The sequence below is a fragment of the Trematomus bernacchii genome, unplaced genomic scaffold, assembly GCF_902827165.1.
Source record: "Trematomus bernacchii unplaced genomic scaffold, fTreBer1.1, whole genome shotgun sequence".
Lineage (NCBI taxonomy): Eukaryota > Metazoa > Chordata > Actinopteri > Perciformes > Nototheniidae > Trematomus > Trematomus bernacchii.
Window position 1 is genome coordinate 1,495,987 of NW_022987608.1, and position 24,279 is coordinate 1,520,265.

At 41.1% G+C, this 24,279-nt stretch overlaps 2 protein-coding genes across 3 annotated transcripts in view; one reads left to right on the top strand and one right to left on the bottom strand.

The window, feature by feature from the left end:
* Nucleotides 1–101: 101 nt before the first annotated feature.
* Nucleotides 102–6,020, bottom strand: cbll1 (Cbl proto-oncogene-like 1, E3 ubiquitin protein ligase). The gene is made up of 6 exons (XM_034131218.1): nt 5,921–6,020; nt 4,295–4,459; nt 2,894–3,000; nt 2,600–2,683; nt 2,441–2,514; nt 102–1,618 (listed from the first exon to the last, which is right to left on the bottom strand). Exons 1-6 carry the CDS (start codon nt 5,931–5,933, stop codon nt 562–564), a joined length of 1,500 nt encoding a protein of 499 aa, XP_033987109.1. The 5' UTR covers nt 5,934–6,020; the 3' UTR covers nt 102–561.
* Nucleotides 6,021–6,791: 771 nt separating this feature from the next.
* ppp6r2a (protein phosphatase 6, regulatory subunit 2a) overlaps nt 6,792–24,279 on the top strand; it is a 29,477-nt gene continuing 11,989 nt past the window's right edge. For both annotated transcript variants that reach the window (XM_034131213.1, XM_034131214.1), the window contains exons 1-14: nt 6,792–7,099; nt 9,847–10,016; nt 11,669–11,923; nt 12,584–12,770; nt 12,921–13,058; nt 13,151–13,216; nt 13,310–13,422; nt 14,556–14,669; nt 15,520–15,646; nt 16,349–16,501; nt 18,640–18,867; nt 19,317–19,381; nt 21,197–21,312; nt 21,777–21,862. In XM_034131213.1, the coding sequence (XP_033987104.1) occupies nt 11,697–11,923; nt 12,584–12,770; nt 12,921–13,058; nt 13,151–13,216; nt 13,310–13,422; nt 14,556–14,669; nt 15,520–15,646; nt 16,349–16,501; nt 18,640–18,867; nt 19,317–19,381; nt 21,197–21,312; nt 21,777–21,862 (1,620 nt within the window). In that variant the 5' untranslated portion in view covers nt 6,792–7,099; nt 9,847–10,016; nt 11,669–11,696. The remainder of the gene's footprint in view (nt 7,100–9,846; nt 10,017–11,668; nt 11,924–12,583; nt 12,771–12,920; nt 13,059–13,150; nt 13,217–13,309; nt 13,423–14,555; nt 14,670–15,519; nt 15,647–16,348; nt 16,502–18,639; nt 18,868–19,316; nt 19,382–21,196; nt 21,313–21,776; nt 21,863–24,279) is intronic.

Genomic DNA, 24,279 nt, shown 5'->3' on the forward strand with positions numbered 1-24,279 from the left:
ATCTCATAAAAAAAAGAAAAAATAATAATACTTTTATTTATTTTTTCTGAAGGGTTAAAATGTTATAACAAAACCGTCGTCAAGCAGAGAGGAGATTTCAATCTGCTGTTAAAAATTTATTGAGACACAGTAAGCGTTTTTCAATGTACATGTACACAATGCATGAAATCAGCCGACATATATACAGAAATATTTACCTTACACTATTTAAAAAACAAAAAGAAAATAGGACATTGCTGCTCTCCTCAAAGTCTATTCAACTAAAATGTGCAGCATTTACAGATTTCAGGGCAAATGTCATATCAAAATGAAAGTCCTATTGGAAAAAACTCAATCGTTAACTTTAAATTAAATATGACAACAAATTACACATAATTGTATGATGTTAGAGTTGATTTTTTTTCTAACCCAATACAAGAATGTGGAATTTGTTGACTTAATACGTTTAATGAAAGTCAACGGTTCAGTTTTCTCAGTGTATGCTGTAACCCTGAGGTCTACGATCACATTATCAGACGAGTGGTGTGGAGCAGGAGGATCCCGGTCATTCAGTCGGCTATTTTACTGATAATAAGGCCGGTAGCGACCCTGATCTGGGTGGTGGGGTCCGGGCATTTGGCCCTGGAGAGGAGGACCCTGCATTCGTGGAGGTGGGGGCCCTCTGGGAGCCGGCCACATCCCAGGACTGAGGCCTCCTGGCTGGGTAAACGGAGGACTAAGAGTGCCCTGGTCCTCTGGAAACTGCTGCATGGAGTTTGGGTTGTAGTGATGAGGCGGTGGGGCGTTCACAGGGGGGCCGCTGTGTTGGGGTGGGGGTCCCGGGGGAGGGTGGTTCATATAGGGGGGCATCTGACCCATGATGTGCCCCGGTGGAGGGGTGATTGGCGGGGGAGCGGAGGACATGGGAGGAGGAGGGGCCTGGTTGTACACCATGTGAGGCGTACCTGATGCCTGGGGAGGATGCTGCATGGGGTGATTAATGGGAGGTGGTGGGGGAGGCGGGGGCCCAAAGTGCTGCTGTGGTGGCGCCATCATGTGGTGGGAGTGGGGTCCTACAGGCGGCTGACCGGGATAATCCCCCGGGTGATGGTGGGGGGGCGGCTGCTGCTGCTGCTGCTGCTGCTGCTGCTGCTGCTGCTGCTGCTGCTGCGTGGGGCCCGGTCCAGCATCACGTGAAGAAGAAGAGTCGTCGTGAATCGGCACCGTGATGAGATTGCTGTGTTTACGTGTCGTTACGGTGGCGATGCGGAATGTCTCGGGTCCAATAGCGTTTGCGGGCGGGGCTTCGTGAGCGGTAGGTGGCGGTGGTTGGTTGTAAGGGTCGTGGCTGCCGTGCTGCAGAGGGTTGGGCAGGTGGACGTGGTTTTTGGCTAAGTGAGGAGGAGGAACGCGGAAACGGTCCAGGACTTCGGAGGCAGGCGGGGGCAGGTGGACGGGGTCCTGACGGCCAGAGGAGGATTTGGGGGCCCTCATGTGACGGTGGTTCACGTGCGCCTGCAGGTCTCGCTGGGACAGGTACGTGCGTTTACATCCAGGTACGACGCTGCACATGTAGAGCGAGCCGCGCAGACACTGCTCGATGCGCTGGACCGGGTCTGTGCAGCTGAACATGGTGAGGCTGGGGAGAGAGGGTCAGATCGTTATAAGATAAGATAAAATGGACCTTTATTAATCCCTGTGGGGAAATGCAGTAGTTTAACAGCAACAGGGTAAGAATGAAAAACAGGACAGCGCAGATTCACACAGATAAGAGATTGTTATCTTTCACTGTCAACATGTGTCAATAAGTTGTTGGTAGCTCTGAAGAGAACTAAATGCCATCTTTCATTTGTTTATATAGCATTTGTAAGTCAATAATATTTGTGTTTATCAATTGGTTACTGCTTAAAGGTGGGGTAGGTAATTTTGGAGAAACCAGCTCGAGTGCGCTAGAATTTGAAAATACACAGCCGGAAGAAATCTGCCACTTCCTTACAGAGCCCCTCCTCCAACACACACGAACGCGCACATGACCAATGAGGGCACGAGATAAGTTTGTGCACAGATGGAAGGCTGACAGGCAGGTAGGCCATCCAGTTATTTTAGCCGGGCCGGCTCAGATGATTGGTCGTGCTTTTTACAGTACTACAGCTTCCACAGATGACATTTTTTTATGGATTTTTTGTCAAAGCACTTAAGATATTCATTGCTATCGGGATGTTAAGAACATTCCATGGAATATAACAAAAAGTGTATCTCGAGCCGGTTTCTCAAACTTACCTACCCCACCTTTAAGTTTGTACAGCATCATAATTCTCATTTCATTATTATTTTTTGTATTATTGTTTTACACGTTCGAAATAAATCAAATCGAATGAAATTTGCCACAGCGACACCAACAATAATACAACTTTAAAACGCCACAACCACAACATATCACCAAATAAAGAGAATGTCTCACCCTGGGCACATCTTCTCTCCTTTCTTCTCATGAAGCAATGCACAGTCATAACAGAAAACATGTTTGCAGGGGATCTGAGGAGTAAGAGGACAAAGTTACACATGAACCTTTTTCAGTGACTGCCTACTGAGAAGGCCAGGTAAAGAAATGAATACATACCATCCGTCCGTATAGCTGGATAGGAAGTCCACATTTATCACAAAAGTGAACTGGTACGTCATCCTTTTCTCCAATCAAATGCAACTAAAATGGGGAAAAGACGCAGGTAACAACGTTTAAAATTCCCTCATATACAGTTACTTGGATATCATTCGACTAGTAATAAGGATCTGTCTAGTCTGATTATTCCTCCCCAGGAACAAACTAGGAAGCATTTTTTTTGTCTGACAACAACTTCTTGCATTATGAGTCTAAACTGGGTGTTGCTTAGTTTCACTCCTCACAAGTGATTACCTTAAAGTCCCAAAACAGTGCCTGGGGGAATCTTCTCTGATTTGCAAAGACATCACCAGCTTTACCTCCACAATCAAATCTCTCCTCTTGCTTGAAGGCAAATTTCTCTGTAAAACACAAGAGACAAAAAAATGATCATGCAGTTCAGGGAAAACAGAGAAATCCTTACTAAAAGCTCACATGTCTAATTCACATTTCTCCAAGAAGTGACCAAGGGTCTTGATGAGACTGTGACCAGATGGCGGTGTATTGAAAGTCATGGATTCAAATAGAATATCAACTAACTTTAATTTATAGCTCTGTGACCACACATAAAACCAATAGCTTTAAAGGTCCCATGTCATGCTTTTCCGGTTATTACCCGTCCCCTTGTGTGTTATGAAGCTTTTTCTGCATGTAAACGGTCTGCAGAGTCACAAACCCTCAAAGTACACCCTGTAGGGAGTAAAACTCTAACACAGAGAAGACCTGTCTATGCTGCCCCAGAACGCCTCGATGGAGATTTATCTTGTTCTTCCTGGGTACAGTGACGTGACCATACCCAAATGGACCAATCCGTGGAGCTCCTCACAAACACACTCTCCCAGCGGCGAAACTGTGATGCGCTGGGGGGGGGGTGCTAGTGGAGCCTTGCAGCGGCGAAACTGTGGCGCGCTTACACTGTAGGTGCACAGCGTTTGGGGGTGCGGGTGCTAGTGGAGCCTCGCAGATGGGGGTGCTGCAGCCCCCTCAGCACCCCCCCCTTCCCACGTCCATTCGCGATGTCTCGCTGTCTGGCAGACCCCACGCAGCAAGCAGGAAATGAACCCAGCTCACACTGTCCGCTCCTCGCAGCAGCGAGCCGCGCAACGTCCCGCCAACACGGCACCCAGACCCCACGCAGCATTCTCATCTGTTTGTCATTACTGGTGTCATTTTCTGGTTGCTAACAAACGCCATTGTAACACAATCACTGATGTTCCGCTGTAACGGTGGTGGACTCATCAGAACAGAGTGGGCGAGCTGACCAATCAGAGCACAGTGGGCTCATAGGGAGGGGGGGGGGAGGAGCTCCAACAAGGCGTGTAGGACAGAGAGTGAATACACATACTATACAGAGATGCTGTATGAGAAACCAATGTGATTTTGGAACATTGAACAAAGTAAATCTATTCTAGTATACCACAACAATGGAATTATGATCAGTAGAAATGGCCATGACATGGGACCTTTAAGGGTTACAGGAAATCAAGATTGCCATACTAGATGAGTCGAGAGAAGGCAAACAGCATGAAGTAACCATGATTTTTCTCCTGATATTGAATGTTTAATGTGCAACTGCTTTGGCAAAGAGGTCATATTTGTGACCATCACCACAACTAACTGTAAGACACTCATAGTAGCACCATAGCTCCTGCTTACCATCTTCTCCAGGCTCTACTTTCGGGGGTCTGCTGCTGGGTCTCTGGGTGCGGGGCGGAGGTTTGCTCCTTAAAGGCTGCTTGGATATGAGTTTGATGGGGATTCGTCTGCGAACATCTGGGCCACCCAAACACCCAGAACCATCACTTCCTTGAAGATCATTGTCTGCCGGGGGGAAAGGTACACAGAAACAGTGTTAAAATGAGTGTTATAGTGCAGATATTTTAAATAAGCCACCAAATGTAACAACATTCACTAAAAGAAGATGGCAACAGAGTCAGATTTTCACACATTTGTTATTATTGTTCCAAATGATATGACAGTATATAAAAGAAGGATATTTTGCTGATTATTTGCTTATATGATATAATGCAGAACTGCACTACCGATATACAACAATACAAACCAGCATTTTAATTTAAAGTATCTAAAATTGGCTTCCCCTTGACAAACTTCAACCTTAAAATGCCCTGATGTGAAAAATATAATTATGTGAAAGGCACCATTCTGCATATTGAGTACTTTCACTTTTGATACTGTAAGTACATTTAGCTGATATTACTTCTGTACTTCTACTTAAGTAACATCTCGCACTTAAGAGTTCTACTTGTAGTGGAGTATGTTAAGGACTTAGTATTTCTACTATTACTCAAGTAAGGGATCTGCTTCCACCTCTGGGACAGACTAATGAAACAAATCAAATTCCTGTATGAGGGCCTAGCGGTATGTCTTGAGGACCATACACTAAACATCTAAGAGGAATTACATTTCAGCACATATTCTGAATACATGTCATATTAGCTCACAGTTTTATCCCACAAGCCATATTACTGCTACACTCCTGAGCCTTCATAACTTAAAGCTGTTTGCATTTCACATGTGTATTTATTACTACAATGTACAGTATTTAATTATGCATTCTGCTTTTAGCTCATATTAGTCCATTTTACAGAGAGTATATTTCAATATATAGCATATGGTTTACTTCTCCTGCATTTACCTGCACATTGGTCACTTGCAACATCCTCTTTCACTATTTATTTTCGGTTCTGTTTCTTTTGGCACTATTTGTTTTGTTTTATGTCTTATATATATTTATGTAGCATTGTTGAAGGAGCTTAAGATTTCCATTGCCATAACTACACTTTAGCTACTGTGCATATGACAATAAAACCTTTGAATCTCTTGAAGTAATGTCAGCTTGCAGCAGTTAGCATTATGCTAACGTTGGTGATGTAGCAATCGCGCCCCAAGTCAGTCGCATCTATCGGTTACGCCTCCAAAACATGTGGAAATGCAATGTTTGCCATTCAACTTCAGGTAGTAACCGCGTAAAATCAGTTACAACAGTGCAATAACCTTTATCGATTAATTAAGAACTTAACGTTAACTTTTTGTGATCACAGCAGTTGAAACGTTAGCCAGTTCTTAGCTAACATTAGCCTGTAGCATGCTAGCTTTATAACGCTTCTCTGGACGATACGGGGATGTCGTAGCAAACCCGTCTGAAGAAAGTATGATATGTCGTGATTTGAATAGCTAATACGACATAACGTACACATGCATGGTGGAGAATACATCCCATAAATGAAGTTTTGCTAACGCCCTGCTGAGTATTTTGCTTACCGCTTTGGTCCATGATCCAACGAGTGAACGCAATGCATTATGGGAAAGAGAAGGCGATGAGAAGAGGTGGAGAAAGAGGAAGCAGGAAAGGAGAGAGAAGTCAAGTTAGTAGAAAGTTATTAATTGCTTTTCTTAATTACATGAAATAATAAATAATTAAGTTGTGCAAAAGTAAAAAAGCCCTTGTTTTCTGTTTATAATGCACTCAGTTTTAAATTAATGTAATGAACACTGATGTGTATGTGCCTTTGTATGATGTTTTGGAATAATTGTTCAATTAAGTTTTGTAATTATTTATTACTAAGGGCTTATCATAATAAACCTATTCTACTGGGTATTAATGTTTTAAAGAATATTATATCACGTAAACACTACTTTTTAACAGTCTTATTACCGAGAGACGTTTCTTGCATAATGGTTTCTTATCATGAAAATATATTATATTATAGTTTCTTGGCTCTTGGTTAAAACAAAAGGAATACTTGGTGAGGTAAGAAGTAAACTATATTTATGTAATATGGAATGAGTGCTTAAAATGGCCATTATCTGGTATTTGAAGTGGTTTTTTTAATGCTAAAACTTGTGTACTACAATTTTACCTCTGCACATCTTTTAGTAAAATCCAGGATATTAAAGCAAATCTGTTAGTGTTGTTTGATTTAAATACCATAAAGAATTAACTTCAGTTTTTTTTACTGTGGCACGTTGATAGGCCACTATAGACGCATTGTAAGACTTTATTATAGAAATATTTTACTTTTATTTTAATTGACTTTATAACAAAATAGTGTCGCATCATTCCTTCAGTAGAAGCTCCACTGTCTGAAGTCAGTGCGCGTCCCCGGTGTAGGTCTCCTGCGCGCTCCCGTAACCATGTCGCCATTTTGATTCGAAAAATATGACTGAGTTTTTCCTGCTTTGCATGCTAAACTTAGCACCGCGTTTAAATTACTTTGGACGAATTATACACTCTTTATCCGACTGAGGTATAGTTATTAATGTCAAGGACGCGTTAAGGTCGGGGAAGTGTTTATTTGACAGACTTCAAAGACACTAACTGACTAACGGTAGCTAAGTTGAGCTAAGCTAACTGTAGCTGTCGCCTTTTTTCATAACAAATCACATTTCGCTCACAGTCTGAAACAGACGGTAGGAATAGCAGAGGACTTTCAATCAAAGGTAAGTTGGTCATGAGTTTGTGTCCCTAGTTATCGGTAACTCTGCTTCTGTATCGGGTAAAGTTGGACTTAAGTTTGGGAGATATTTAAGTTCAGCTACACGTTAACTATTAGTGGCTAATTAGCTTAGGTGCTAATCAGAGGAAAGGAGGAACTAAAGTCAACGGCTGATAATTTGTTAGCTAAGTGTTTTAAATGCAAAGGTTAGACGTTGATTGTGAAAGTAATCGGTTGAGTTTAACAAAGGGATCCATTAAGATGTTGGATAACTTAACTTAAAATAGTTTATTAATTAACAGCTACAGTTGGCTGTTTAATTTTCAGAATCAGAACTAGTTTATTATTATGTAAGGTATTTGCTTTGGTGTGTGATGGTGCAAACATGAACACAACATAAGGAAATAAGTTGAAAAAAAAGGTCAAAAATAGAACGATTATAAAAAGAAAATATTTAAAAAAAACTATTAAACATTAAAAAATAACAAAAACAAGAATTTACAGCAAATATAAATATTCAAAAAAGAACCCAAAAAAAAACGTTAGCTATTTTGTTTGCTAAGTTTTTACCAAGGAATCCATTAAGATATTAGGTTATTTAACTTATAATAGTTTATTTATTAACAGCTACAGTTGGTTGACATGTACTGTGTTATTTTCACAATCGAGTTTATTGCCAGTAACTTTAAAACATACAATGAATTGGTGTATTGTGGTGCAAACATTAAGACAACATAAGGAAATAAGTTGTAAGAAAAGGTCGAAAATAGAACTATTATAACATTAAAATATATATAAAAAAACAATAAACATGAACAAATAATGTTAACAAGTATTTACAGCAAATGTTAATATACAAAATAACTTTGTTCAATTCATAAATGCCACCTGTAGTGTGTTATATTTTAAAGTGGAGTGTTGTGCAGCTTTTTAAGAGGTAGGTTTTTAGAAATGTGTGAAATATAAACAGATTAATGCTTCTTATAATACAGCACGTCTGCAACACATTCCTTATTGTCTAGCAAAGTTAACTAACTCACTAACAAGCTTGAGGTCAGTTAAGTTGTGTTTTTAAGTGCAGCCATACAAAGCTTTGCTGAGTTTCTCAAATCTAGTTACACACAGCTCAGGTTCAATTAAAAAAAGAACAAATGGAGCTCTCATTTAAACAACTGTGACAAATGTTAATTAGCCAAGACAACTTTTAAATTCGTGTAAAGTAAACTGGCTTTTTATCTTGTATTATGTGGTGGTGGTGGTGCCTCCACTGGAGTTGAAGTAAACAGAAATCTGAGCTCCTACTGAGAGTCAGTTGATGTTCACCTCATGCCAAGAGAATGGCCGCTCAGTTAACAAAACTGCTGTATTTCTTACTGTTAGAGATTACAAACAACGTTACAACAATGCTGTACGTGTATAACTCCTTTGTAACAACATATAATAAAGGAGATATACAGGTACAGCATTTTCTGTTACCGGTTAGTGGATATGTATGGTTTAATATACCAGAATCAGAATACCTTTATTAGTCCCATAGAGGGGAAATGTACATTGTTACAGCAGAAGTAAAGAGCCAGAAATAGCTAAATATTAATGAATATATAAAAAAAGTCTTATTTTTTTCTTTAAATAACTGTTGCATGTCTAAAGCAGTGTGATTGCAGCCAGGTAAGCTTAGTACAAGTTTAAGTATATATTACACAGGTATTTACACATTTGTTACAGTTAGTAAAAATGGTCAGTGTATCAGTAGCTATCACAGGTTTAAAAAAAAAAGGGCCCAAGTTACAAAAGTCTAAAAAGTGACTGTTTACTTACTGACAGCTATCAAACTTAAAGGTACTACATGACGTTGATGGAAGAAGATAACATATTAAAAAGCACAAGCGAAGCCATTGATGTAAGTTCACTTACATTTACAACTTCAGTGCAAGTAAGCAGCAACAGGCTGAGAAAACTGAAGCTGTTGTTGTTCCTCAGAAGTGTAGATTGTTTGTCACTAGGTGTCTCTGTGGAATTCCCATTTGCTTGTATTTCACTGTTTTGGAAATAGTTTTTGTTATTCCACAACATCCAAACAACACACGTGTCCTTCACATGTGTGCTGTTGTTCGTCTTTTCATCGCCTCCAAATGTGCCAGTAGACTGTTTTTGTTGAGGTAGCCTCTGGAGTGTTCTATTTTAGATGTAAAGTCAAGCATTTGCTTTCCTGCTCAGTGTCCACAGGGAGCGTCCAGCGGGTTATTATTGCACTTGTGTACTCTGTAAATGTATGCCAGATGGACACTGCTGCTGCTGCATGTGGAGGGAAAGGTCCTCCTCAGGAAAATAGAAAAAGAGGAAGCACTTCAATTTCCCTCTTGGGTTTTACTTCCACGATCAACAGTTGTTAGCATGCTGCTATGAGAGACATGTTAGCTTTGACAAAGCCAGCTGATGAAGTAGATTTCTCTTACCGAGGTTGTCTAGATTAAACGCCAAGGTAACCAAACGAGAAAACTCAACATGCTCGTTCTCCATCATTTGAGATACTTTTTACATAGCTTTATGATGGACCCATAAAAAACTGTTGTGAGGTTAAACACAACAATTATTTAAGTTATATCAAATATGTTGATACTGAACTGTTAAAAAATACATTCACTCGCCGTATTTGTGCAGATCTGAATGGTATGTCAACACGTTGTCCTTTCTGATATCCTTTTGCACAGTTGAATAATAATGTCGTCTGCTGTTTTCTGTGTTGTGCAGGTTATGGTGAGCCTCTCAGAGTCTCATCTCCTAAAGAGGCCTGCGTTTTAAGAGGAGACCCATGCTGATAAATGCCAGGCCTCGCCACACTCTCTGTCGTCTGCACAAACACAAATGCCTGCCTGCCCGTGGGGGAGGTCTGATTAAAGATATCCATATTTCATCCACTGGTACGTGTGAGCCTTTTACTCGTTTTTTCTTCTGATATGATAGTCTATGCCTACAATTACCTGGAACACCTTAACCCAGCGGTTTTCAAAGTGTGAGGCGCGCCAGAGAGCTTCAGGGGAGGCGCAGCGTGAGAAAAAAATAACGAGAAACAGTGAAATCTAGCTTGTGTGGTGGAACATTATGAGACATAATTCACCGTGGTATATAGTGTGTGTTGCACTACGGCCTGTTAGAGAGTGTACCTTGTTGTTGTTGTTATCATTCTAGCTTGACAGTAGCAAGTTATTATTTCCTCTGTAAACCTAATGGAAAATAAAGTGTGGAGTTCCATACTAAACACGCCGCCTCCGACTCCCATTCATCGGCTCTACACTAGTTAACTTCAGCTAACTTTATGCGAGCGGCAACATAGATCGATTTTTAGTGAAGTTACCTAAAGTGAGAGAGGAGACAGCGTCTGGCAGAAAACGTGTGTCACTTTTGGCTGTCTGTGGAGACCCAGTTCCCCCACCTCGCCAAAAAAGGCTGTAAAAGTGCTCATTCCCTTCACCTCCACCTCCCTGTGTGAGTGCGGGTTTTCCGCATTGTCTTTGATCAAAAGCAAGTACCGGTCAGAGGATGATCTGCGTTTATTCCTGTCTACATTGCATTACATACATTGTTCCCACTAAAGTAGGGGTGAGTGTAATAAGGAGGCAAAGTTGACGTTCAGCGTGCTGCCGGGAGCATATAAGGATTTATCCACGATGTTGAAAATGTAAAAAAATCTTTCAAAAACATGTTTAAAACATAAAGATAAAAAGGTTTAAAACAAGTTATTGTTTCATGTTTTAAGGAGGTGACGCTACTCAGCCAATCAAATCGGTGCAGTCAGTGAGTCAGCACGATAGATTCGGAGTCGGAGCTATTTCAAATGGCGTGCTCAATTTAATTACATTTTCTCTTACTGGACCTCACCCCTGCATTATAGCAACAACAACAACAATAATAATTGGGAGGGGGGGGGCGCGGCTGTTCTTATGTTCTCTGAGGGGAGGCTCACCTTCCCACACTTTGAAAACCCCTGCCTTAACCTATAACCTTGTTTACTTTATTGGATGTAAGGTAGTACTTTTGCCAAAATACTTCATTCATTTCTGAACCAGATTTAAAGATGTCACCTCACTCATCCATATAACGTAACCGCAACAGTTACACTTCATAATTTAACCTAAAGCTCCTCAAACTATAACAAATATTGGCTGTTTTCTAAGTGCTTTGATTACATGATACAAACAGTTGTTCCTATATGAAAAAACCAGATGAAAATCTCCATAAATTCTTCAAGCCTTTACATACCCTACATTAATGCACTTAAGTCCCTTTAAGGAAAGTCTGTGATATAAAAGGACTTGCAACAAGTGATAGTGCTGTTTGTTGTTCTTGCTATTTTTGGTTTAATCCTCAACCTCACATCTATACTTACATGCATTTCTCTGCTTCCTTCCCCTTCCACGCGTCCACTCTTCCCTTTCCTTTGTTACCCTTTTTATTTTCTTATTGTGGCTACTGCTGGGCCTCTCTGCATTTCCCTCCTCCTTCTCCTCTACCTATGTGTTTTTACATCCTTTACCTTTCCCCCCCCTCCTCACTCTTTTATCCCATTTCCCAGGGCTGTGTCCCCCGTCCCAGCGGCCACCATGTTTTGGAAGTTCGACCTGCACACCACCTCCCACATCGACCAGCTGCTGGACAGGGAGGACGTGTCGCTGAGAGAGCTGATGGAGGAGGATGACGTCCTGCAGGAGTGCAAAGCCCAGAACCGCCGGCTGCTCCTCTTCCTCTCCCAGGATCACTGCATGCAGGAGCTGGTCAGCCTCATCACCACAGAGCCCCCCGCCGACCTGGAGGAGAGGAGCCGCTTTAAGTGAGGATTCAAAAAGATGTGCACAGGGATAAAGGGAACTGAGAACTTCCACACCAACACTATGTGCAATCTAACTATCATTACAAAACACTCGCTGCTATATAACATGTGCAATATCATTATTATTAATAACGTGCAATTGCCTGCCACTACGTTTTTTTGCACTTCTCAATACTGTTCATTTTTACATTAATGATGTCACCGTCTATGTTTCCTGTAGATATTTAATTGCTCTTTTTACGGCACTGTTAGTGTACAGTTTTACTATCATTATGCTGCTGTGTTTATTGTATTTTTGTAACTCTGGCACAACAATTTCCTTCGGGATAAATAAAGTCTTATCTTATTCAGGATGTAAACATGGGAGAATGCAGAATATAACATATGGTTAGAAAGGTACAATTTCAGACCCAGGACAGATCATTTAACCCTCCTGTTGTCTTCGGGGGGGGGGGGGGGGGGGTTAAAGGGTCAATCATGGACAGAGAGGACACAAAGACTCTGATAGTGTGATGTAACCCTGCCTTCCTTGGCCTTATGTGTATACACTATACACATAGGAGTATCTAAGTAGATACATGTGTATATGAATGTACAGGTTTGTAAGTATTGTATGTGTGTAACTTCCATCTCATTAATTCTCTGTTTGTCTTTTTAAAGGTTTCCAAACATCGCTTGTGAGCTCCTGACGTCAGATGTGTCGCTTATAAACGACAAATTAGGCGCAGACGAGTCTCTCCTCGAGGTACTTTATCACTTCCTGGAGCAGGACCCGCCACTCAACCCTCTCCTGGCCAGCTTCTTCAGCAAAACCATCGGAAATCTCATCGCTAGGAAAACCGAACAGGTACGCTGGAAGTGATCATGGCTTAAGCATGTAAATAAGCAATCACTGGTATTGAACTGGACAGCAAAACACTGACAAACAGTACAACAAAAGTGATGTGTTTTGGTAAACAAAGAGAGTAAGAACCGTACTTTGAACTCTATGTTGCAGGTGATTACCTTTCTAAAGAAAAAGGAAGGCTTCATAGGTCTGGTGCTGAAACACATTGACGCCTCTGCCATGATGGACCTGCTGCTTCGCCTCATCAGTTGTGTGGAGCCCGCCCCCTTGAGACAGGAAGTCCTCCATGTATGCCCTCTAAATATGTCTTCATGTAATACCCATAAGTAAACACCTTCTTTTAAAGTGTCTAATGCCATTTATGCTTCCCCCCCCCCAAGTGGCTGAATGAGGAGAAGTTGGTACAAAGACTCACAGAGCTCATCCACACTGGCAACGATGAGGAAGTGAGTTGTCATTATGAAGAAGCATGAATTGACACAAATTTAAAGTAGTGATCCGTTAATAAGGTTTCTCTAATTCAATGATTCCTGTTTCAGAGACAATCAAATGCATCCCAAACGCTTTGTGACATCATCCGCCTTAGTCGAGACCAGGCCAATCAGATGCAGGAGAATATGGAGGCAGACCCACTATTGGCTGTTCTAGAGTCGTAAGTTTACCAAGCCTTTTGGCACTCATTACATTTTGTCATTTGTGTAGGTGTCCTGTAAATGGGATGATGTTAGGCACACAAAGGTTCCTCTGTCGTGAACCTTTGGGTCATTGTTCATTTTACTTTTTTATTGTTATACCTTGTTGACTTTTTAAGGCGGTGTTTACACGAGAACGAACCGGGTTGTATCTGCTACTTTTCTCTCGCGTATAGCCCGTTCGTTCACACGTGGCCGTACCATATGTACTACAGCGTTTCCAGTGGTCTCGTGTGAACGGACACGTTAAATGAGCCGAGTGCGTGTGAACGGAAGACTTTTTTTGATAACGAATTCGGTACGTTTGTGCTCCCGTGTAAATGGGGTCTAAGCTGCACGTGTGCAAGAAGGTTTTGAACTTTTGACCTGGAGTGAATTTCTTGTTCTCTGTTTTAATTTGTGATGTGTGCCATGTTGTGAAAGCACTTTGAGCTGCACCTAGTGCTGTACAAATAAAGCTTTTTTTATTACTATAAAGGCACTATGACTAACACATTTGAGGTCAATCGGGTTAAATCTCAAGGAGGTGAAAAGGCTTATTTGTCTTTACAACATACATGTGCTTACAAAACGTTAATCCTTCTTCCTAAAGGTGTAGGCTTTTACTTTGACAACTATTAGAGGGCGCTTTCGAGACAATTTTCCACACCGGACCCAGAGACCCATCATTATAATTTCAATAAGTCTTCTGCAACACCTTGGCTTTGTTTGATGACTAAGCTACTGAAAATGTATTTCCTGTCTCCTGCCGATTAATGGCGTCACATAATTGAAAGGCCCTTTTTTTTATGTGTTTTCTTCTTGGAAAGTGTTTGGCGGTAGGACTTTTTAAAATGTCTGCTCCTACATGTCCACACAAGCTGGGATTGTAAGCCAACTATGCTATCCTCACACTCGATTTGAAAAGTTATTTTATGAGGTTGTTGTGTGTGTGCAAGGATTTGCTGGCAGAGCCTGTTTGACAACAGCTTTTGTTTTTGTACAAGTTTCATTTTGTGCCCTTCACCTGTGTACAGCATCTCACCTACACACTGATTTTGCCACACCTTATTACGTGTCATCACCAGCTTGTTTATTTATTCTTATCTTTCAGGCAGGACAGTGTAGCCGGGCTCCTCAAGAACATGTTTGAGGGCGAGAGGAGTGAGGCCTCCTTTGTTAACGGAACTCAAGTGCTACTTACCCTACTGGAGACCAGGAGGTCTGGGTGAGTCAAAGGGTTTCCTGTCAAGCATTTCAATTATAAACGTTGCTTAGTTCATTCTGGTCCCTTTGGTTCCTAGTCCTTCAGGAACTTAAGGGTTCATTTTCATTGACTGTTATAAGTTAACAAAGAAAGTAAAAAGTGCTCCTATATGCTTATATATATTTGTTTAACACTATAACCGCCAGAGGTCGCTGTATACCTAAAACCGCCTTGGGTCAAATTTACCCGCTATTGATTTTCAAGGTACAATGTTCTTTTATTTATCATGTAGAACAGTGAGTTTTGATCGCACAGGGATTCAACTTATACCAATAGAATCTGTGGACTCTCAGCTTTTCATTTGTGTAAATAGCATGAAGTATAAAATATCGCTACCAGTGCTGATTTAAACGCTTGGTGTTAGACTTGTGTTTTGTTTAGGTACAAATCTCTATCTCTCTCGCTCTCTCGCTCGCTCTCTCTCTCTATATCTATCTATCTATCTATCTATCTATCTATCTATCTATCTATCTATCTATCTATCTATCTATCTATCTATCTATCTATCTATCTATCTATCTATCTATCTATCTATCTATCTATCTACAGAAGGCGTTGCTATAGCAACACGCCATGTTTACGCTGCATTTTCTTCTTCTTATTATTATTATTTTATTCCTATTTTTTTTTAGTGCTGTGTTGGTGTTAAGTCTTTTTTTTAAATCATAAATCTATGTGGGAAGGGGGAGAAAGTCTTTATTTTTATTATATTAAATTGTCTGTGTTTCGTTTGTGAAGCATTTTAAGTTATCTTTGCGTCTGAAACATGCTATATAAATAAAGTTTTCATTGATTGTTTATTGTCTCGCAGGTTGGAAGGGCTGATGGATCTGTATTCTCAGGGTTATGAAAGGTCTTACACTGTCAACAGCAGTATTTTAAATGCCATTGAGCCCCATTTAAAGGACTTCCAGCAGCTTCTTCTGGATCCCCCCAAGGTACAGCATTAAGGAGATAATAACAGCTGACGCATGTTAGCCTCATATCTACTGAAGTAGCTGATGTATAAATGAATTGGCAGTATATATTACTTTCATACAGTCTTGTTTCCCCATCTGTGGTTCGGTTATTAGAACTAATAAACTCATAGAAGGCAACAAAAAAAAACAACAATGTATATGGCACCCCCCCCCTCTATAATGTATTATTCTTATACATTTTCTCTCTGTGCTTTTATTTAAGTAATTGGTATGTAAGCTGAGATATACATAGATATCTTGCTCCATGATTAAAGTGAGATTGTCACCCATGGAGAGATGTATGTTATATGCACGAGAGGCGTGTGGCGCAGTGGTCTAGTGCATTGGTGTTCGGATCAGGGGAGCACAGGTTCAAACCCCACTGCACTCAGCATGTCGTTGTGTCCCTGAGACACTTCACCCCAAATTGCTCCTGTGGGGATTGCCCACAGTATTGAGTATGTAAGTCGCTTTGGATAAAAGCGTCTGACAAGTAACATGTAATGTATTGTAACTATTCTGCACACATTTGACTACGTACGCGCCGGGGTGTATGTTGTATGTATGTTATATGTATGTTATGTCTGAATGTTTACCAAAATCACAATAAAAAGATAATTAAATACACCCAGGGTTACTGAGTGTTGGTATAAAACATCTGCTTTATCATTCCCTCTACAGAAAAGTGCAATATTGACGACGGTGGGCCTTCTGGAGCAGCCTCTTGGGAACGCCCGGCTCCACGTGGCCCGGCTGGTGGCTGCGCTGCTGCAGACCAGCGCCCTCACCATCTGCCAGGAGCTCTGCAACCTTACCACCATGGACCTACTACTGGTAGGAAAACCTGGCTGTTTGAGCCCTCATACCTCTTTAAAAAAAAAAAGTTGTTTTAGAAGAATGCCTCAGTCTGTTTGCGTGTTATATATTATATACTTCTTGCACTATTTTAAGAGGTGGGAAGTAGTGGAGTACAAATACTTTGTTACTGTACTTAAGTACGTTTTTCTGGTATCAGTACTTTACTCCAATACTTATTTTTCTGATGACTTTTTACTTCTTACATTTTGAACTCAAATACCTGTACTTTCTACTTCTTACATTTTGAACACAAATACCTGTACTTTCTACTTCTTACATTTTGAACACAAATACCTGTACTTTCTACTTCTTACATTTTGAACACAAATACCTGTACTTTCTACTTCTTACATGTTGAACACAAATACCTGTACTTTCTACTTCTTACATTTTGAACCCAAATACCTGTACTTTCTACTTCTTACATTTTGAACCCAAATACCTGTACTTTCTACTTCTTACATTTTGAACCCAAATACCTGTACTTTCTACTTCTTACATGTTGAACACAAATACCTGTACTTTCTACTTCTTACATGTTGAACACAAATACCTGTACTTTCTACTTCTTACATTTTCCAAACAGGCTGGTTCCTTTAGTTTGAATGTGTGTTTGGTGGCGTGATCATTATTATTTAGAGTCATTGCGTGCCTATTGATTTGAACACGATCCGTGTATCCATCATTTCCTGGTCTTCTCTAAAGAAGAGGGACCAATGAAAACGTTGTCATGTTGCCGTTGTTCAGCATGGAAACATTCATTAGCTAACAATGACATTATTGTTCTATTAATATAAAGGGAGGTCAGGTACTCTTTAAAACAGCTGCTAGTTATGGGTACTTTTTACTGAAGTACATTTCAAAGCCTCTTTACTTTTACTTGAGTAAAGAAGTTTAGTCAGTACTTCTACTTTCACCAGAGTATTTTTAAACACGAGTATCTGTACTTCTACTTGAGTAAAGGATGCGTGTACTTTTGCCATCTCTGACTATTTTGTATTTTATTATATATGTTGCATTGTTGGAGGAGCTCAGGTCAGAAGAATTTCATTGCCATTTCTACACTCTAGCTATGTGCATAAGACAATAAAACCTTTGAATATATAAAAAAAAAAAAATCAGATTTGCACTAGGTTGGTCATGAGGCAGCACTGATTACCTTATCGCATCACCTGACCAAAGTGCAGCCCGCTCAGACATGACCAATAGTGTGTGTGTGTGTGTGTGTGTGTGTGTGTGTGTGTGTGTGTGTGTGTGTGTGTGTGTGTGTGTGTGTGTGTGTGTGTGTGTGTGTGTGTGTGTGTGTGTGTGTGTGTGTGTGTGTGTTGTGTGTGTGTGTGTGGTGTGTGTGTGTGTGTGTGTGTGTGTGTGTGTGTGTGTGGTGTGTGTGTGTGTGTGTGTGGTGTGTGTGTGTGTGTGTGTGTGTGTGTGTGTGTGTGTGTGTGTGTGTGTGTGTGTGTGTGTGTGTGTGTGTGTGTGTGTGTGTGTGTGTGTGTGTGTGTGTGTGTGTGTGTGTGTGTGTGTGTGTGTGTGTGTGTGTGTGTGTGTGTGTGTGTGTGTGTGTGGAGACAGGCGACTCAAACACTTAACTCCAAGCTTAATCAGTGGATTACTTAACAGATTAAATGATTATCTAAATACTGTAACTGGATTTGTAAATTGTAATTTTTTATCTTTAATATTTTAAGCATGCTTATTAATTAATAGTTGGGCTCTTTACTTGCTGTAACACTGTAAATGTCCCCTCTTTGGGACGAATAAAGGTATTCTGATCAATTGGACAGACTTCCAGTATTGCCCTGCTTTAACAACATGGGGGAAAGTCATTTGGCTAAAATACTTTAACCTGATATTATTACACCTTGTATGCATTTTACATTTCCCAAGTTATTGATGTCACTGTTATTTTGTACATATTGATTGTTGTGCTTTTATTTATGTCTTAATGTGTGCATATGTATACATGTGTCTGTTGATTGTGTATATATAGGATATACATATTTTTATATATCTTTGTAATATATATATATGTATTCGGGAATGTGGGAAACGGTATTTCAATCTCTCTGTCTGTACACATGTCACTGACTTTGCCTCCCGTCTTTCTTTAACAGGATCTGTTCTTCAAATACTCCTGGAATAACTTTTTGCACTTCCAAGTGGAGCTGTGTGTGGCGGCCATCCTGAACCATCCCTCTTCTTCAGAGGAGCGACCCAGCCCGCCTCTCCAGAACCACGACGTGAAGCCCGAAGCACCAAACTCTGAGGGGCAGGAGGAGACCTCGGAGACGGGCACGACCATCGACCCTCAGACCTCCCTCCACAACGCCCTCGTAGCACATGTACGTCGCTAAAGCAGCTGCAGAAGAGCCATACTGCACATAATAATATTTAATACATTTGATTTAAGGCGCCTTTCATGACACCCAAGGACACCGTAACATTTGTTAAATATTCTAAGAGGTAAAAGCAACAGAACGTGATAAAAACACAAACATACCATCATGGAGAAGACAATTTAAAGTGGACACAAATGATAGGCACAGCAGGTTATTCAGGGGAAACAGATGATAGGGAGCACTACAGTGAGTAGGCTGATCTGAACAGGTGGGTTTCGAGGAAGGACTTGAATGTGGTGATTGTGTCAGACTGTCGGATGTGAAGGGGGAGAGAGTCCATAGTTTGGGAACTATCTCAACATCTCTGCTGTTTTGTTTGCATGGATTTGGTGCTCTTCCTGAAGTATTTCCACACTCACATTCTCCTTATCTGTCTTTTTTCATCCCCTCAGCTCTTCCAAAAGTGTCAATTGGTACAGAGAATCCTTAACGCCTGGGAGGAGAATGACAAAATACAGTAAGGACCTTTTTTGCTGCATATTTTTCATGCATATCCTGCTGATAGGTAACTAAACGATAAATGCCTGTGTAGTCACAAAACAAATACTTGTTCTCCATAATTTGGGATGCATTTTACATTTTGCATTAGGGATGCTCCGATCGATATCGGCCGATACTCGCTCTCTGCCGATCGATCGGTGCTCTCTAAAAATGCCGATCGCATGACGTGAAATGATGACGTAAAATACATGACACTTTTCTCTCTGCGCGGCAAAACAAGCTCGCCAAAATGGCTTCACCAGTCTGGCAGTATTTTAAGGTGTCCGAAAATGACAATAAAATAGCGGTATGCAACGTGTGTGTGAAGCAGAAATCCTGCAGCTCCACCCGCTGTGACGGACCGGTGAGCGGAGCAGAACACACAGTAATGGCGCATTTCCACTGCAGGGCCTAGCACGGCTTAGTACGGTATAGTTAGGCCTTGGTAGGCCAGGCTCACTTTATGCTGCGTTTCCATTACAGTTTAGGAACTGGGGCAGTAACTATAGTAACGCAGTGTAGGCGGAGCCGTGACGTCATCTTCAATGAGAACCACAAAACCAACATCAGCCGTTAGCTGTTAGCACTCAGAGCTCACAGCTCCTCATATCTGTTCAGAAACTAGACAAAAGTTAAACAAGTACAAACCACAGACTGCCTGTGTCATGGAGAATACAGTCGCTGCTTTATTTATGTCTGTATAGGCCGCTGTTGTGAGTGTGGACGGTCAGAGCATATACTGCGTTAGCTTAGCCGATCTCCATTTAGAAAACACGCATTTTAAAAGGTTTTTCGCCTGCCGTCTGTCTGCAGACTTGTCAAAGCATTAATTCATGGTTTTTACTAACCGGTATCAGTATGTTGTTACTTCGGCATCATTTTGAAACGTGTATTACAATTAAATCACGGTCAAATATGTTCATTGTGTTGTAGCTGTAGCCACTCACGTCACTAGTTTAGCATACTCAGCCCGGTTGTTGGCCCGGAAAGAACCACGATTTTTCGAGAGCCAGAAAACTGTGAAAAAGTACCCGCTAGCTGGAACCACGCCTAGTGGAAAGTGAAACGCAACCAAAAACGGGCCGGGTTTGGCACGGCACGCTTAAACCGCGCTGTAGTGGAAATGCGCCATAAGAGTTAGACCTAACACACTTAGCTATTTGATCTACCTCTGGAACTAGCTAAACTAGTTATAAATATATTTATTCTTCACTGTCGGGTCACTCATTACTGGATCAGTGAGCTGCATGAGATACTGACAGGCTGTCAGGAGAGAGGGAGAGAGAGGGGGAGAGAGCGCTTCCGCTCATTTCTCCCGTGTTATTATCCAAAGTTAACTAAACTTGAATAATGTACTTCATCTGAATGTAATAGTTATGTTGGTTGTTGTTTGTGGAAGCGCCAGTGAATGAGCCCCATGAGTTGTAAACATCACTTTAAATGGAAGATCCCCATAGGCCCCACCCACTCGATCGGATCGGCGATCGGTATCGGCCGATACTGATTCCGGCGATCGGCGCCAAAATTGGCGATCGGAGCATCCCTATTTTGCATAATCTCAAAGGGGTTTCCTGGTCCTTCAAGATCTTAAGGGTTGATTTGTATTTTATTAACTCTTATAGGTTAACAAGGAAGGTGAAAAGTGCTGCTCTTTGCTTACATACATATACTTACCTAATATATTTAATGGATTACATGTAAATCTTGGAAGTGCATGTTTTTTATTGACATTGAGTCTGTGATTACGGTAAAGGTAAAGGTGATTGTAAGTGTGTCTATTTGTAAATCTCAGGGGTGAAGGCGGCACAAGGAGAGGCAACATGGGTCACCTGACCAGAATTGCCAACATGGTGGTCCAAAACCTGGAGAAAGGACCAGTACAGGCCCAGATCAGTGACCTCATCAAAGGTAAACACGCGTCACAGTCGTCCTAATCACACTTGTTACCATTTTAAAGGTCACCTATTATGCAAAATCAACATGTGTACCCTCTGTGTTAAAAGATTCTCTCTCTTTTGGCTTGTGTAACCATTAACCCATCACCAACCAAGGTAACCCCCCCCCCCCCCCCCCTTATCACCTGAATCTCCTCCTAGAGCACCATTGTGTTCTTTGTAACCAAATCTCTCTCAGAGGGGCGTGGGGAGGGGCTCCTTATTTTCATCTAAAGTAACAGACAGAGAATCAGCACTTTGGAAACAGGGCTGAAACAGAGGGGATTATGGGATGATACAATGATCTGTTTGGTGTTTCAGCCAATCAGAGACAGGCTCTGGATATATCTGAGACCTATAATATATTGATGAGAAACAGTATAATAGGGGACCTTTAACTGCAAAGTGATTGAAATATAATATCCGTGTGTCTCTCAGAGCTGCCAGAAGACTGCAGAGGTCGCTGGGAGAGCTTCGTGGACCAGACCCTGAGAGAAACCAACAGGAGGAACACGGTGGAGCTGGTGAGGTTTCACCCATCATCAATCAGCTCCTTGTGCACCATGTTTTAACTTCCTCTTATTTCCTCTCCTCCTCCAGTTTATGCCCACTGTGTTCAGAGCAGCCAGTTAATCAGGACGGCAGCGAGCAGCCGTTACCAGCTTCTCAAATGTGTCTTGAAATAAATATAAGAATGTATGCAACAGAAGAACTCGGAAGTGTTATTTAAATGGATTGACAACAACAGGGTAGGAAGATCACAATACAAGAGATGTGTTAGTTCATACCTATAGTGAAACTGCACCATTTTAGATTAAATACCACGGTCCAAAGGGTTAGGTTTTTTTTAAATGTTAAACAATAAATTCAGAGTACTTCAGTATACACTCCTTTTAATAGTTTTTGCATACATGATTTGTTAGCAAGTAAAAAAGGTAATAATTCTCTGTGTATTGATCACATTTGAACACATCATGGTAACTTTGCAGTCATTTTCCTTTGCCCATTAAACCCATGATAAAGTACCCCGGTTAGCGTTAGCTGTTAGCTCTGTTTTCTAGTAGCTAAGCTCTCAAGCTCTCCTCCTGGTGATTCACAACACAGATGTCATGTTAAACATGTAGCGTTATCAGGGGAAATTAGGGGGTTTTGGCATTGATGCATCACTAGTATGTTGACCCAAACACATGTTCTATGTTCCCCTTGAAGCTAATAGTCTGTTGCACATTTGTAGTTTTAAAAGCCTGGCAGGGACCCATTGATGTCTTGTGTTTTTGTCAAGACATCAATAGGCGCTTTCACACTAAGTACTTTGCCGTACTTAGAACTCTTTAGTTCCCGATGAAATAAAGAGCAGATCGCGTTCAAACCGGAATAAGTCCCTGAGGGAGGATTAGGCAAATGAAGCCGCTGACGTCACTTCTTCTTCTTCTGCTTTGGGTTTACTGGCAGGCCGCAAACAACTTCACGGCGTATAGAGAGGCGAAGTCCCGCCCTTCTACTTCCGACCCATGGGACCTTATTTCGGAAAAATTATGTATTGAAGTCAATGGGGAGAGAAAGATTATCTTTCGATCCCGTTTGAATTGTGCCACGAATTACACATATGATGTTTGTCAATCTTAAAGATGATTTCCATGTCAAAAAAGTCAGTTTGTCGTAAAACTGTTGAAATATAAGACCAGGGGTTAAATTGGGCCGGGGCTGTCCGGGGCTAAGCCCCGGCACATAGGACGATGCTCTGACATCATCACCCTCGCAAATTTGTCATATACAAAAAACTATATATTAAAACTTTTTTCGTTCTTAATATAGACTTTATTTAGGGTATGTTGACTTTACTTTCAAATAGCAGATCTCTGTGACCGGATATAGTTTTTTGGCTTAGTGAGCGTGTGTCTCTGCTCCGATCAGGAGTTGCAGCCCGCAGCCCCTCCGCCCGGACTCCGCTGCTCCTCATTGAGGAGAGTGCAGCTGAGGCGCGAAACCACGCGACCCGTCCTGTAACACGGAGCCCATTTCCTAAAACAAGCTAAATGTATGTGTGTGTGTGTGCATAAAGCTGAGTTCTGATCGGTCAGTGTGGCCAATGGTCAGTGTGACCAATGGCCATTTACAATTATTAATACTATTACTATTATTATCATTAGTCTATATTTTGGTTGAAACTAAGCCAGGAAAAAAAAGAAAAACATAAATAATAATAAAAAAATATATAAATAAAATCGAATTTTTTTAATAATTTTCGATTATGGAGACTGTAACGAATATTCGAAAAATCACTGGCATCCCTATTCATAATAACATCGACTTTTGGTGATGATTCAATCGTTTACAGTGAAATGTACAGCATACTTTTGGCCATAATCTCGCAGCCCTATAACTGAGATTTCATAAAAAAATGTTCTCTAGCAAGTGTGCAGAGCAATTATGATTTAAAATAGCAATTTGAAGGTTGGATATTTGTAAAAAAAATGGTGTGTACATTAATAATTTAAGATGTAAATGAATTCAAATTAAGTAATTTCTATTTGTATTGTCATTTGGTGGCATCAATGTTTGCATTTGATACAGATAATGGAGCAGTTGCTTTAGGGTCTCATATACAGTATAGCCCTTAAGGTAAAATCATGAGATCTTCGACCGCCCCCCCCCCCCCCCCCCCCCCCCCCCCCCCCCTTCCACACAGAGCCCCCCCACCACACAGAGCCCCCCCACATATCAAATCCCAATTTAACCCCTGAAAAGACTATGAAAAATACGCAACTAGAAAGACTACAAATCCCAGAGTCGCGTAAGTGATGTCATTAACGTTACACATTACACTCGTGTTACTCACCGAAACCTTGTAAAGCCGGTCCCGCATGCTGGCTCTTACGAACCGACTAACTCCCCTTGTGTGTATGCACAGCTCTCAACATGCCCAGACTTGGAGTGATTT

Excerpts from the sequence above, each read along its gene's own strand:
- cbll1 (XM_034131218.1), bottom strand. Across the intron at positions 3,001-4,294 it reads AGTAGAGCCTGGAGAAGATG|AGAAATTTGCCTTCAAGCAA; the intron begins GTAAGCAGGAGC and ends TGTGTTTTACAG. Across the intron at positions 2,515-2,599 it reads TCCAGCTATACGGACGGATG|ATCCCCTGCAAACATGTTTT; the intron begins GTATGTATTCAT and ends CTTACTCCTCAG.